The 15,556-nt window shown below is 41.0% G+C and overlaps 1 protein-coding gene across 1 annotated transcript in view; it reads left to right on the forward strand.

Moving 5' to 3' along the window:
• Positions 1–10,379, forward strand: part of SUCO (SUN domain containing ossification factor) — a gene marked incomplete at its 5' end in the record, with an annotated part of 29,881 nt that extends 19,502 nt beyond the window's left edge. The window contains 9 exons of the mRNA XM_029085865.1: positions 301–375; positions 917–1,013; positions 2,029–3,195; positions 4,071–4,158; positions 5,483–5,587; positions 7,379–7,533; positions 7,873–7,964; positions 9,268–9,323; positions 9,483–10,379. Of these exons, the coding sequence (XP_028941698.1) occupies positions 301–375; positions 917–1,013; positions 2,029–3,195; positions 4,071–4,158; positions 5,483–5,587; positions 7,379–7,533; positions 7,873–7,964; positions 9,268–9,323; positions 9,483–9,929 (2,282 nt within the window). The remainder of the gene's footprint in view (positions 1–300; positions 376–916; positions 1,014–2,028; positions 3,196–4,070; positions 4,159–5,482; positions 5,588–7,378; positions 7,534–7,872; positions 7,965–9,267; positions 9,324–9,482) is intronic.
• Positions 10,380–15,556: the final 5,177 nt, after the last annotated feature.

Below are 15,556 nucleotides of genomic sequence, written 5' to 3' on the forward strand. Positions count from 1 at the left end.
CTTGAATAGTCTTGTGTTTATCTTACTGTTCCTTGGTTTCAGTGGATTAAGAGATCGGTGAGTACTTCTCATTGGTGTTAGAAGGTCTAGCTGGTAAAGGTTAGATACAGCTTTTCAAACAGAGGTTTCTAGTTTATAAACTTATCAGAGACATCCAGTGTAACAGAATGACCAGATTTTTTTATGTCCTTATGCTTTGATTTGTTTCAAGCAAGTGGTACAAAATAGCAGGTTGTTCAGTGGCGCTGATCTCTGGGCCCTCTGAATGTGTCCTCTTTGATTAGTTGTTATCTCTTTTAGATGCTATCCTGAGTATGGTGAATATTGCTGCTAATATGCTTGGAGCCAAAACCGAAGAGTCATCTGAAGCTGAAGGTATTTTTTTTTTCTTTTTAAATGAAAACCATTCTGGAAAGTTTTAATTTCTTTTTGTAATTTTGTTTAATTTTTTTGTGAGGAGTTGGATGATCTGTGGTTAAATGACTTTTTTCACCTTTTATGGCAGACCTGATTAGTGCCATAGAATTCTTATCCTACTGACTGTGAAATGTGGAACAAAAATGCTGAATTTGCTGAGAAGGGAACAGATACAAAGAGATCATATATGTTTGTTCAGCTGTGTTCAGAGATCTTTACTCTCTGTGTTCCTCAGCTTCAGTTGTAAAGTCTAACTTGGCACTTCTTCCTGGGAATATTTTGAGACTGACCATAGCATCATATACATAAACTGTCAGTAGCACTTTCATTCAAATAACTTTGAATGACATCTGCAGTTAATTTTGATAGTGCAGTTACTCTAAAAAAAACCCCAAAAAACCAAAACCAAAAAGCAAACAAAACCCCATACAACCCAAATTCATTGAAAACAAACATGGTTCTTGATTTTTTTATGTTCACATTTTCCTCCTTCCTGCAGCAGGGAACAAAAGTGTGTCTGAAAACGTCACTGCCACTCCTGCAACTTCAACAGCTGCACCAAGACTGCCTGAACCAACTCCTGTTCCTTCACCAGAGTAAGTGATCGATGGTGGGGTGTTTTAGTGTGTTTCTAGCAGAGACTAACATGCACCAGTCTGGAATCTTTGGTAGGAGAATGCTTGGATATGGCACACTGCCTTAAACAAGGAAAAGGCGACTATTTGGTGAAATCTGTAGTGTAGTAATGTACTAACCAGGGAAACTTACTGCTTTAGTTACTGGCTGTAGCTGTTTCCATTATATGTATTAACACTAGACTAAATGTCAAAATACACCACTAACTTTCTCAATTGTTAGTATGACTTTATTTAGAAAAAGCTGTTGCTCTTGGCTGTTGCTGATTTCTTGGGTGGAAGCTGACTTAATATTATTCCAGGTTGTTTCCTGCAAGGGAGACTAATTAGGAATGTAAGTTAACTTCAGTTGAATTGTATGGAAAAAAATTTTGGTTTAGAAGATTGAATTTTTTTGCTAGGCTTTCCTTGATGAAAATAGGTATGCAAAGATATGGAATTAGGTTGAGGGGGGAGTTGTGTGTAGTTATTCTGTGGGTTTTGTTTTGCTTTGTTTTTCCAGTTGATTAATTTTTTTTAGAATTGATTCAGCTACTTAGAGCTGAGACTCTAGCTCTTAAGATATGACTTGTGCTGTATTTAGTGGTTTTATGGTTTCCTAATGCTCTGATTGTTGAGAGACTGAGGAAAGTCAGTGGGGGGGTTGTGATTTTTGCATTTGCAGATTGCAGCAGAAGAGTAAGATGCTTGCTATGTAAGAAATCAGTGATACTTGAACTGGTGATGTTTTTCAGGGGTAGAGGAAGGAGCAGGCTTGCTGATTCAGAAGCAAAGATTGAAGTAATGTGTTTGCAAATCAGGATTGAGAAACACTGTAGAAAAGACTAATTTACAGAATTTCTGACTGTATCAAACTGGCCTTTGGTCACTGGAATAAGCTTCGCTAGTTTTCTAAAAGATCCTACTTTTGCAGCCATCCAGAGCAGGCGTGTAAAACTGTTGAAGTAACATCCTGTCTTTAACTCTTTCCTTGTAGACTTGTTACTACAGATATTTCACAGATAGATAAAGAGCAATTAATTGTGGATTTGACAAAAGAAAGTCCTATTGTTCAGCTGGTCCAAGAGTATGAAGAAGATACAAGCCAGTCAACAGTAACCTTGCTGCCCAGTGATGATCAGGAAGAAGAGGCATTGGCATGGTTTGAACTTGAGACAGAAAAGTACTGCTATGACATGGCAACAGCATGTTGTATTTCCACCTTTTCAGAATATTTGTTTAAATGGTGTTCAGTTGCAGTAGCCATGCATCGGCAGCACAGAAAAACTGAAGGTAAACAGGGGCAAGATTATTCTGCTGGTGTTCAGCAGCTGCAGGCGGTTCTGACCGAATCTATACATACATCAATAGATGAGCTTCTGCCTGAGCAATTAGACAGCAAAGTTGAGAGACCATCTGGATCTGCTGTTGCAGTTGACTTCAGCAGTGTGGTTCATGAGGAGATTAGCAATGAAACCACAGTCTTGATTGAACTGGAGCCAAGCCGTCCTCAAACTGTCTCCCAGTCCCTCCTCTTAGAAGTTACTTCTGAAGTTAAGCCATTGCCAACAACAGACATGGTGTTGGAGCCTGCAAAAGAAGATGCAGGCCAGGTAGCACCAAGGGTGACTCCCCAGGTGGATATAGCTGAGTTCAGTGCAGAAACAGAAAAGACTGAGAGCTCGATTGCAGAAGAAAACCCTGTAGCTTCTGAGACCAGTGTGGCCACTGAGGTAAAGGAGATGAGCACAAGAGAGACTATCACTACTCCAGTGATTTCAAAGCCTACAGAGACTCTTCTGCAACCTGAATACACAGTGGGCATATTAGCCAGTGATGGTGGGGAAGGAAAGGAAAGCACTCCAGAAGTGCAGAAACCTGCTTTGCCTCCTGTTGAGTCTTCTGTATCTGCTGAAACAAAGGAGGATGATCAGGCAACTGAAGAAGCTTTAATGGCGATTCCGGTCTCTGGGGGACCACAGAGAACAGCTACAGACTTCTATGCTGAATTGCAGAATTCAACAGATCTGGGCTATGCTAACGGGAATCTTGTCCATGGATCTAATCAAAAGGAGTCTGTCTTCATGCGCCTTAATAATCGCATAAAAGCCCTGGAAGTGAACATGTCCCTCAGCAGCCGTTACTTGGAAGAACTCAGTCAGAGGTAGGTCTGAGGAAGACCGGTGAGAGTCTACCCTATGTAAACGTGATTTTAGCATACGGGAAGTAAGTACAGTGCAAGTGGGGTATAATGTTAATCACAGCATAAAGCTTTATGGAGAACTGAGCAAAGGACCTAATCCTAGGTAGCTACTGGAGACCTAGATGTCTGTGGGTGGCAGGGGTTTCCTTTTTGTGTTTTTGAATACAATCACATTTATTTTCTTTTAAGGAACATTGCTGTGGGTTTTCTAAAAGGATAAAGTGTTGCCAGGATGTAAGCACTAATCCTGCCCATAATCCTTTCAAGAAAAGGACACATCCTTCTGTGTCTGTTAAACTGAATAACACAGACCTACAATGCCTTTTGCAGTGAACTAACTGTTTCCACTTAAAACTGCTGTGTTATCTGTAATAACTCCTATGGAAGAAGGGAGCATGAAGAGGGAGCCAAGAACTTTCCGTGAAGGCTGTATGTATATTAGTGCTTATCTGTGGTGCTCCTTAGCCATAGGAAAATCAGCAAATGTACCTATTTCAGAATTGGTTCCAACAAAGGGGCTCTTAATTATATTTACTGTTGTGTTTGTCTTGGCAGTCAGTGTTTGCAGAGCATTCTCCATAGTGAATTCCAGTAAACTGGTGCTAAGCTCTAAGCTGTTGAAATAGATTTGAGTTTAACCTTGGAAAAAACCCACAAGAAAGTAAAGAGAGACATCTTTGTCTTATGTGTGAAACTTAAAAGGAAATACCACTTGATGTTTGAATAAAACTTGGGCAAAGAGAAGTTTGCTGCTGCCATAGTCATATTTTCTGAAGACAAGTGTAGTGCTGAGTTTTATAGGCTGACATTTGCGACCTTTATGCTCTTTGTTTTAGGTACCGAAAGCAAATGGAAGAAATGCAGAAGGCTTTCAATAAAACAATAATAAAACTTCAGAACACCTCAAGAATAGCAGAAGAGCAGGTATGGTTTGTTGGAGTGCTTAAGTGTTTTCATAATTAGGAAAGTTTACTTTTAAGAAAGAGTTGCAAGGAGGTGCAGAAATTCTCCTTCAATTGAAGATTTTTATTAGCTGCCTATCTAGGCCTTTTAAAAGCGTCCATTCAGTGCTTCCCATTTTTTTCTCTGTAATAAAATTTTATATATGTTCTGAGCCACTTTAGAATGAAGCTATATCCAGCTCTGTTTCCTTATTTTTGTATTTGAAGATAAAATCAGTTGTCAGCTGGTAATGGTTAGAACTCTTAAATGTCTTTATCAATCAAAACATTATCCAGGTCATTTCCAGCCCTTGTTTCTTGGTTGTAGCTGCACTCAAAACCTAGCTTGTTTCTTGGCTGTAGCTGCTGAAGAGACCTAGCCTTTAGAAAGGGAGAGGGGTACAGTAATGGCTTATTCCTAATTTGCAATTTAAAGTTTAGTGCATTTAACAAAAGCTTTAGTTCATTCTTTAAAATGTGATTTGAGGAAGTGGGAGCTGAAGGAGACTTTCCCTGCTCTGCCACCCTAGCTTTCCTGAGAAGCTGTGAAAAATAGTGCTAACTGCAGTGCTAACTGTGTATGTGATGTAGCTTAATCCCAAACTATGTGAAAATTTCTGAAGGGCTGTCCCATGCCTGTAGCTTGCTCATCCATTAATGATGATGAAAATCACAGCTTCCCTGAGGTCATATGTCTGTTCTTTTCTGCTTTTTTTGAAGAGTATCAAACGCTGGTCAGTCTGAGGTGCTCCTCTTGGTTAATGTCCCCAATATTCTGCACACCTTCCTTAATTTCCTCATAGAATTAAGAATCTTGTTAGGGCTCTTTCCAGGAAGGAGATCACAGCTGCCAAGCTCTTGTTCCTGTCATTAAGTGGCTGGCTACCTAATCACAGAGCAGAAACTATGCATCAGCCCTTAGACTTTAGCTCTGTCTGGTCATCTGCATGTGTATTTTGTAACATGACAGTACTCAACTTCCTGATAGTGATTGCATGGAGCTGGCTACTTCACCTGGCTTTAATGAAGGTAGCAGAAGTCACTGTAATGAAATGCACTTGGCATAATGTTACACAACATTACTTGATAAGTAAAAATGCTGATGTTTTAAAACATGTATACGACTAATGCTGCTTAAGCAGTTTCAGATGTAATATGAAAGTTGTGTTGAAAACAGTGCTGAATAGGTCTTGTGGCTACAAAATGCCTGGCTGTGTCAGATAGAATGTTAATTTGGTACATGTCAGAGCGTAGGACTGTGGAAACCTGACAACTAAATAGCATGGCCGTGATTCTCTTTAATACAGGATCAGCGGCAAACAGAAGCAATCCAGCTGTTACAAGCACAGCTCACCAACATGACGCAGCTCGTTTCCAATCTGTCAGCAACTGTTGCAGAGCTGAAACGTGAGGTAATTATAATTCAGCAATATGGCACAATAAATCAAAGGAAAGCATAAACATATCTCAATTTGAAGAGGCCTGGAGTCTTTAAATTAAGCTTTTAATTTGAGAAGTTGTCTGTAGTGTTGCTTGCAGCCTACTTTAGCAGCTGGCTGAGGGAGGGGAGGACTGCTTGAGTAGCTTGAGCTGTCTTGTGTACAGCAAGACTGGTAATAATTTCTAATACAGCCCTACTAGCCTCATGGTGGTTGTCTGAGCTAATGATTAAGATAAAACTTAGTTGGAATAACTTAGGATCTCAGCCTTTCTGTACTGCATTGGAATTGCTGTTGTTCTGTGAAATGATTCTTAATGAAATTAGAAGACTAACCACTGCCTTTGAAATGGCAATAATGGGATTTGTTGCATATATAGAATGTTTGACATGTGTCAGAGGGAATGGTAAAGTTCATGCTTCAAGAACTCTTCTGGCACTTGCTGTGTTATATAACTGGTTGCATCACATGGCTTTCTTATACAGCTTCAGTAAAATGGGATGATTTGCAGTGTCCAGCACTTAGATTATCCACTTAGATATGAACAGACTTTTGCCATAGGAGGCTTAGTGTGCGAGAGTGTACAGGCTATTGTTAGAACTGGGCTGTAAGAACAGAGCAGTGTGTGGAGGGCTGCACTTTTAGCTACTGAACAGGAGGCTCACTGTGGCTGGGACACCCTTCTCCTTTCCCCTCTGGCTGTTGTGGTCTTTTTTGATTAGGGGACTCTTGGCAACAGTGTTAGGAAAGTGTTCGCTCAAATGTTTGTGTTCTCCAGCCTGAGATTTCAAGCCGTACCATAAACATGACCTTTTTTTGTGTGTGTATGTTGCCAAAGACATTTCTTGAGCTGTTTTTTAACACTTAGTGAGACTCCTTCTTTGATGCCTGGCTGGCTGAGTTCCTGTTCACGAGTGCTGTGATTTTAACCAGGATTTGACAGTGGTGATCATCAGTGTATGTTAGATGACTACCCTGGAATTTGAACACATGGCTTTCCCTGAATGCAGTTCTGGTCACCAGAGTGTATTAATCTTAGACATTTGCCTGTTACAAAATGGGAAGTCATGTTCCTTGTCTTTTCTAAAGTCTTTGTATGACTTCTAAGATCTTTCAGTGTGTTTTAAGATAGACTTCTGTAGGAGAACAACTGTGCAGTTCACTTTTTTTAAATGCTATCTGCAAAATACCCTTGGATTTCAGCTTCCATATCATTCTAGTAAGCTGCTTCTGCCAGTCTTCAGAAATGAACATTCTTGAAAAACTCCTTCTGCTAGGTTGTGAAGTGGAAGAGTATTCAGAAAGATGAAACCCATTAAATCAAGTGAATATAATGGTATTTATTCTGTGAAGTACTGCGGCATCAGCTGATGAGAAGCATCACATAAAATTGAGATAGTATTGCATCCATGTCAACTGTAAAACAGAGAAGTTACTTTATTAAGACACTTTCCTATGGAAAGTATATTAATTTCAGATGCTCTTTGCGAGGGGTGGCTGCTTCTTTAAATTGTGGTAGTACCATAGTGAGTGAAATCTTGTCCTGTGTTACCAGCTAGTGGTTTTCAGCCTTCCCTCCTTGAATGCTGCATAGCCAGTAGACTACTGGAAAAAATACTCAAATTTGAAGAACTGTTTAGTGAAATTGAAGGAAAGTGACTTGAAAACATGTCAGTTGTGTTCTTTTAAAGATACTAACTTTTAAACCAAGATAATAATAGTACCATTAAATTATTCTTTAACAACTGTATCAAATTCTTCCAGGTTTCTGATCGGCAAACCTACCTTGTGATTTCTCTGGTTCTCTGTGTCATTCTGGGCTTGGTGCTCTGTGTGCAGCGGTGCAGAAGCACACCTCAGTTCTGTGAAGATTACCTCTCAAAAATTCCGGAAAGTAATCACTACCCTAGCCCCAAAAGGTAACCTATCTGTATTTGGAGCTGAATTGTTCTCACAGCTTTTATTATTGCTTCCTAAATCCTTTGGGAGTGACCCATCTGCTTTGAGTCGTCTTTCTGCAAACTCAAAATTGATAGCAAAGAGCTTTTACCACTCTGTAGTAACGCTCTGCTAGGAGCATTTTGAGGCTACCACACTTAATGTGCCTTGATAGCTTGTTGCAAAGACTGTATCTGTATCTGAGCGAATGACTGATTCTGTCCTTCTGCCAAAGATGTTTCCTAATGAAAAATGTATATGACAAAGTCCTGAGAAAAATGTGTTTTAAAAAACTTTGTCAATTTTTTTTTTCCCCCTAGATGTTTTTCTTCCTATGATGATATGAATTTGAAAAGAAGAACTTCTCTTCCACTGGTCAGATCACAGTCTTTTCAGCTAGCTGGTAAAGAAGGTATTACTCACATATCGCACATCTAGTCTCTAGTGTTACTCTATTACTGCTATACGATGTGTGTGTTACTGCAAGTGTATGAAAATGGATTTGCAGGTTAATGTCAAAGTGCACTGGGTTGTCATAGTTCATTTATACGTTCTGGAGAACAAAGTGGTCCATGAACAAGTTACCAGGCACTCCCAGAACTGTTCTAAATTATGCTAAAACATTAAATGTAGTCTTAGAATCTATATAGAGTATAAACAGTAGCATTATTGGGCTTACTATCAATCCCTGCAGGCATTCAGAGCTACAAAGCTTGCAGAAAGTGGTATTTTTTTAATGCCAGACGTGGGAAGTCTGAATGCCCTACTTCAAAGAAGTCCCAGTAGCCTGTCTTTGAAACTTGGCAGATATTTAGGATCTGAATTTATCATATGTAGTAAGAAAATTTGGACTATTTATCTTGGGTTTGGTATAAGGAGTGATATAGTCTTTTCAGTATTCATGTTGCACTTGGGACAAATGAATTTTGGTTTCTTAGGCTATCATCATCATGCAAAAACAAAAGTGCAGATTATAGTACAAGTATGCAGCTGACACTGCTTTTCTGGGTGCAGCATACTTGCTTCATGTTTTTTTTATGCTGTGAATAAAACTGCATGAAAACTCATGAGCTGAATTGGGAGCACGTTGCAATAGAAACTAGATGAGGCTTAGACTGGTTTTTTGGGGAGTTTTTTGTTTGGGGTTTTTGGGGGGTTTTGTGGTGTGGGGTTTTTTTGTTGTTGTTGTTTGGTTGTGGTTTTTTTTTTTTCCAAAACCACACTTTTTCTGAATTCTCCCCTGCTTTGTCTTGGAATCATGATTTACAAAGCCCTGATGGAGGAATGCTAGACTGGTGCTGTGTCAGTCTGAACATCTGTGTCCTTGATAGGTACACGTGCTTCTAGTATCTGTCCTGTCGTGGGCAGGCTGCAAGTTAAACACCATTGTATTGGTAACGGTTCATTTCTGTAGAAGCTAACTTTTGCTATTGTTCCTTTTTCCAAGAGGATGTTCTCTGCACCTCTCCTGTGGCCTAATCCATCAGGAGGTCCAGGGTTTTCAAATCCCTGACAGCTGCCATGACAGCGTAGGGGAATTCCTCAGTGTTGACTTCACTTTCAGTGTCTGTGTGTTGTACCTCCATTAACTTATAACAGGAGCAAATATGGGTGTGATAAGTGGAATGTTTTGTGATGCTGTTATTTATTTAGAATTGTGCTATTCTAGAGCTGGCAGTCTCAGGACTGCTAAATTTCTGTTCCCTCTCTTACAGTGGATCCAGAGGACCTGTACATTGTGGAACCCCTGAAGTTTTCCCCAGAGAAGAAGGTAGGGTGGCTGTGGGGAGGGCAGGCTGAGCTGAGCGTGTTTCTGCCAGCAGGCGGAGCGTGTCTCAGCTGTTCTCCCCTGCACCGGTTCCTAGGCTTGGTTTTTACCTCTGCTTGCCTTCCAGAACCTAACTGTTTCACTTCTTACTTGTTGTTTCAGAAAAAGCGTTGTAAATACAAAAGTGAAAAAATAGAGACTGTTAAGCCAACGACAGAGCCTCTGCACCCAATAGCCAACGGGGAAATCAAAGGAAAGAAGCCGTTCACGAACCAGCGGGACTTTTCTAACATTGGGGAGGTTTATCACTCTTCGTACAAGGGTCCTCCCTCTGAAGGAAGCTCCGAAACGTCATCGCAGTCTGAGGAGTCCTATTTTTGTGGCATTTCAGCGTGTACGAGTCTGTGCAATGGACAGACCCAAAAGACAAAAACTGAGAAGAGGGCTATAAAACGAAGACGGTCTAAAGTTTCAGACCAAGGGAAGCTCATAAAAACTCTGATACAGACTAAGTCGGGGTCAATGCCAAGCCTGCATGACATAATTAAAGGAAACAAAGATATAACAGTGGGAACACTTGGTGTCACGGCAGTTTCTGGACACATCTAAAACTAGCTGAACTTCTCAAACAGGAGTGTGTTTGTTCGTTTGAGAACAGTCTGTGGTATTCTGTGGGAGGATAGTGGGAGACAAAGAGCTCAACTAATTGGAAAGTATTCAGAAATTTGGTTTCTGTCTTTTTAAATAGATGGGATTGTGTCAATCTTGGCTATAAGCTGCAGCTTTACAAGGCTGATAATTTCCTATGAGAACAGCTTTGGGGGAGGGAGGGCAGGGTTCATTTTATAAAGGTTTTTTTTCACAGTTCCTGGGGCAGAGATTTTTTGAAACCCAGTTTGTTGGGTGGAATAGGGATAAAAGCCTAATCCTCTTCCTTTAGCTTTGTTCCTATTTCTTGCACCTTCCCATATTTATGTGCCTTTTGTCTATTTATAATGCCACTGGAAGAGGGGAGATACAATTGTTTGTCATTTGATTTATTTTGTAATTTCTCTAGCTTTTTTTGAAGATGCAACACTACAGTGCTGTAAAGGGACATGTGTTGGCCTTCAGCTGGACTCAGTAATGTGGACTGGATACTGTAAAAATACTAATAGATGGACTTGCCTGACTAGATCCTGGTTTTGCAAACTCGGTTGAGGAAAATACCTCACTAGGGATGGTAATCCCATTTGTTTCCACCTTCAGTTACAAATCAGAGCTGTAGTCTGATGTACTAAGTGAATGACAGCAGCTCTTCAGGATTTCCTGTGTGCGATGGGATCTTAGGCTGCTGAATGCATTTGCTATCTAAATCACCTGCTGCAGTTCTCTGAAGTGAATGGGGAGTGCTCACTGTTTCTGTGCTGAGTTCAGGAAAGAGCTCAGCTGAAGAACACGAGGGTGCCTGGTGCAGCAGGGCCATTCTCTCTGCCAGCTCTGGATGTGTTGAGTTTGCAAAGCCTTGAAATCTGACCAGTCAGGCTGGTTCCAAGTGGGTATTTCCATAACGTTTGCTTTTGTATTGGCTAACAAATGTGCAGTGTTTGTATGGTTGGTATTTTCATATCCAAATGTTTTTTTTATTTTGACTGTGATTGTATATTTGGATACTATAGGATGTGTGATTGCTAAAATGTTGAATGTGTATCCGAGTGAGTGGAACAAAAGGTTATTCCTTTTGATAGGTGTTACAGGTTCACATTGTAAAAAAATAAGTTAACTTATTGAGCACTTTTAGTGGTACCCTTTTTAACAGATCTAATGCCTTTCCTGGGTATTGTATGTAATGTGACTTATTTAAAGCCTTTGTTTTTTTTGCTGCTTTCTTGTTAGTTTATGAATACTTTAAGGTGATGTACTTTTGGAGTTGATCTGCACAATTAGCCAGTCAGAGCACATGAACCAGACGTGTTGAACGTGAGTTCAGAAGGGTTTCAAACCTGGATGAGGAAAATACACACCACCTGAGTGCAGCGTACGATGTGGTGGAACAACAAGATGTAACTACAGAGCTGTAGTGCCATTAGAAACTGTGAATTTCCAAATAAATCTGAACACTTTGTCTTTAACTTACTGGCATTTTTCTGTTTGAAAATGAAACTTGTGGCTTAAATTCTTTGAGGACTGGTCTTTAAATTTCAGTCCAGTACTGGGACTGGGGTCCTTTGAGCCATAATAAGGAGTTCATGAACTCATTTGTAGCCATAAACTCACAGCCTAGATGTGTCTATCAATGAAAAAAAAAAAAAGAGGGATGGGGGAATTTGAAGGCTGAGTGGTGCTTTGTCTGAAAGTTCAGGAATCATGGCCATGTAAAACCTGCTAGAAAAGTTTCCAGGAGGTACCAGTTCATGTCTTGACCTGGGGGATCCTTAGAAGTGGTTGCTTTCTGTGGGAGTGACTGCATGGATGGAATTATCTCTTGGCACTCATAGCTAAGGTTTGTGAAGGATTTAAAGGACCATTAAAACCTTACTGGTCCCTTCCTCCTAACTTATTTCTAACAAGCACAGCAGCGCTGTGTGCAGCCACATGCCATATTCACTGGCTGTCCAGCACCTACATCTCTTGTCAAATGAGACCTCCCAAGCACTAATTTGTCAGTTGTGTCTATCAAGACTCCCTGCTTCATCATAGCACTTTTGGATTTAGAAATTAATTGTATGTGGGGTTTGCTGGGGGCAGGGGGTGGGGGGTAATTTACTGGCCTTCCTTTTGGTAAATCATTTGTAGGAAGCATGCTTTCCTTTAGTGCCTTGGCAGTCACTGAGCTGCTGTTCTTCTCATCAGTAAGAATAAGCTGAAGCTGGACATGACTGAATTCTTAAACCAGCCCATGTTCACTAGAGCACTGTAAACCAGACTGACAGACCTAGAATAAGCTGGTAAGTGTAGAATGAGGCCAGATGAGTTGTGATGCAATATGCAGGCAACAAATGTGTCTCTAATGGGGATTTATTTTTACTTTGTTCTAGCTGACCTGTAAGCATTGAGTGAAAGCGAATTCAGTTGAGAAACTGAAGTTAAGCCAAAGATGGTGGTGGTCATACATATTAATGAACTATACAGTGTGAGCGTACAGCTCTGGGGCAAGGAGGGTCGCCTGTCCTGGCAGCAGTGGTTCCACAGAAGGCCAGAAACTTTTCTCATCCTCATTTTGCTGTAATGGGCAACTTCTCACTTTGTGTTGTGTACGTTTGCTTCCTAGACTGGATTATCCCACGGCACTGGTGAGCCATCCTTGATCACTTGGAAATGATGAGGAATTAGCAGTGTTCCTTGGTGCTTCCTCATGCCAGAGGAGGGTATTGTGTTTGTTTAAGAGCATTCATGTGTATGTCCCTGTTCTCTCTGGGGATACTTAGCCTTGGACTGAAATTCTTTTTGCTGGTGCTCTTCTGATATGATCTGTTTTATACCTTAAATGTTGGTAAGTCCGAGTAAGTTGTGCATATTTAAATTCCAAGCACATGTTCAAATTTCCAAGTTAACCATTTTAGATGTGAAACTAAATGCCTCTAAAGCAGTCCTTTAATACTCTGCTCTGTACATATATTTTGAAAATTAGACATAGATCTAAGGAGTTGATGCATTCTGTGGAAAAATATGAGTAATAAAGCTTTGTCATGTAGTGAACCCATAGGAAACGTGTAATGGGAATAGCGCATATCCTAAATGGACAGAGAGCTCTGTGTTGAGAACATGGCTTGAGGACACAGGGCTACCAGCTCCCACTGGGGATGTGGCAGATGCTGTAGGTAGTAGATGGCACAGGAGCAGTGACACTTCTCACTCAGTCTCCCATGTTTCAAGCCTATTTTGCGAACACCTCACAGCATTTCTACTTGTGAAAGTGTGCCCCAAACCAGCGTAAAGAATAACAATGTCATGGGTTGTGTAGGTTCACTTTCCTGAGAGCTACGTACTGTTCCTGAGAAATGCTGCCTCGGGGCTCCTCTGAGTCAACAGGGGCTCGTGTGGATTCAGCTGGTGTGCCAGGGAGCGAAGGCAGTGCTCAGTGCAGGCTTTTCTAGTATTTTAAGTACCTGGCTAACAGAAACTTGGGTCATGTGGTGAAAAATGTCAGCCCTGGGTTTCTTGTGCTGGGTCAGTGGAGATGGCTGTTGGTAGCAATGACTCCTGTGAATAAGACACATCTGTCACTGAGTCGCTGCAGGTACGTATCTGCCAAGGAGTGACTTTCATGTTCTCCCAAGTATGACCTGACCATTTCAACTATGTCTAGGTCTAAACTTTCCAGTCAAAGCATAGGTGAAGCTTCAGCTGCTGAGAAAGCCACCATGTGAAGGAGCCTGTGGAGCTGACTGTGCTATTGCAAAGTCCAGAATGTTCTGGCAGTAGATTGGAGATTGAACCACAGCTTGCCCGCTGCCTTGCTGCTTTTAATTATTTGTAACCACTTTTTTTTTTTTTAAAAAAAAAGGCTTTTAATGTCAAGTTCTTACTGCTTAATGTTATCCTTTCATGTGGGCTCTTGAGTCATTTTGTACTTCCAGTTTTATTAATGTCACACTGACTATAGCTTTCAAAGCCATAGTCAAGCTGTGACTTGATTCTTTGGTGAAATCAAGTCATAATCTTTACATAGAGATAACAGTTTCTAATGTCAAGATTTAGAAACTGTTTTCAGATTCCTCTGGTGGTGTGGATACTTAAAGGGAGGGCCTAGTCCATCTCCTGATATTGTGTGATAAGGTTGGACAGCAGTTGGTGTAAGATACCAAGAGGCCAGCAGGCGTATGCAGTAGCGAGGACTGCATCCTTGCAGTCCTTGGGCAGCTCTTTAGCCCAGGGTCAAAAAATACTTCAGCAACATGAAGTTGTTTCCCTGAGAGGCTGGATAGTCACTAACATACACGTTGTATCAGTGAATTACTAGCCATGTTTGCCAAAATAAGGCATTTAGGTTAAACATGTTACGCATCAGAATGGAAATCCAGTATTTGTGAAATATGCAAACTCCTTAGCTGTGTGGTGTTGGTAAGTAGAGCACTCGAGTGTAAGGTGTCCTTGTGTGGCTTCTGCTTTTGCCAAGTTAGTGTGAGATGAAACAAGGTGGAACAGCTTAGCATGCTTCACTTAATTAAGTACAAACATGTTCCACTTCATTTGGAACAATTAAAGTGTAGAGCCCTGACCACAAAGTGCTGTGGGTAGACCACTGAGCAGCGTGTGTCTCATCTCCTGGAAACCCTGAGTGTCAAACAGCATCAGGTACTGCTGAAGGTATTACTGGGGTTTGTAACAGCTTGAGAAGAATTGGTGTTCCCAGAGCTTGTTTAGGTAAAATCCATTAGCTTAGGAGAGTGAAACTCATTAATCTTTCTTATGTATCACTTCTCTAAGAACAGTAATTTTAAAAGAAGCTACCGAGGAGCTTACTTGCTGCCTTACTGCTGTCTCTCTTATTGGACACATGATGTGGGAGCTGCTTTTCATTAGAGTCGCTAATTAAGTCACAGCTTAGAGGTATGGCTTTTGGTGGGGAATGGAATGAAGTTAACTCCGCACTTTGTGGGCCTACAAGTGGAAAATAAATGTTTGCCATCTTGAGGCTTGGTTTTTTTCCTTTTGCTGGATGTGGTGGCTATAGCCTACATCCAGCTGCTGGGCCCGCTGTAAACATGCAGCAAACAAGAATCCTTGTCTGTGGGGGGGTCTTTTGTTTGTTTTTTCCCCAGAAAAATAACTCAAAGCGGCTAATAAATATCTTCTATTAGTTATAATTTGACACAGTTACTGATGAAATGTCAAGATGGTGTACATTGCCAGTGAAACCACCTGTAGCTCAAAGTTAAATCCCAGGAAAGTCAACTGAAGGTCTCTTGGGATTTTGGGAAGTTGGCTGATGTGGGTCACTGGTGTCAGGGTGTTTGGGTAATGAGACGGGCATATCTGGTGTTGGGCTCTCCGTATGCCAAACTGATCCAGAGGGCCTGGATTTGCTCAGTGATACAGAGCTGAGGTGGAACTCAGTAAGGATCTCAAGGTAGATCTCTCGGGGTTTTGTTGTTGGTTTTGTTTGATTTTTATTTTTTTTTAATGTTCTGAGAATGGCTGCTCCCAAGAAGGAAAAAAATTGTCAAATGCCGACTAGACCACGCTGGCCAGCAGAGAAGCTGTCCCTTTCCAGGGCCAAGGCTGGCTTTGTGCCGACAGCTTGGGGCAGGGCA

This window comes from Antrostomus carolinensis, unplaced genomic scaffold (genome assembly GCF_000700745.2).
Source record: "Antrostomus carolinensis isolate BGI_N321 unplaced genomic scaffold, ASM70074v2 scaffold4117, whole genome shotgun sequence".
Taxonomy (NCBI): Eukaryota; Metazoa; Chordata; class Aves; order Caprimulgiformes; family Caprimulgidae; genus Antrostomus; species Antrostomus carolinensis.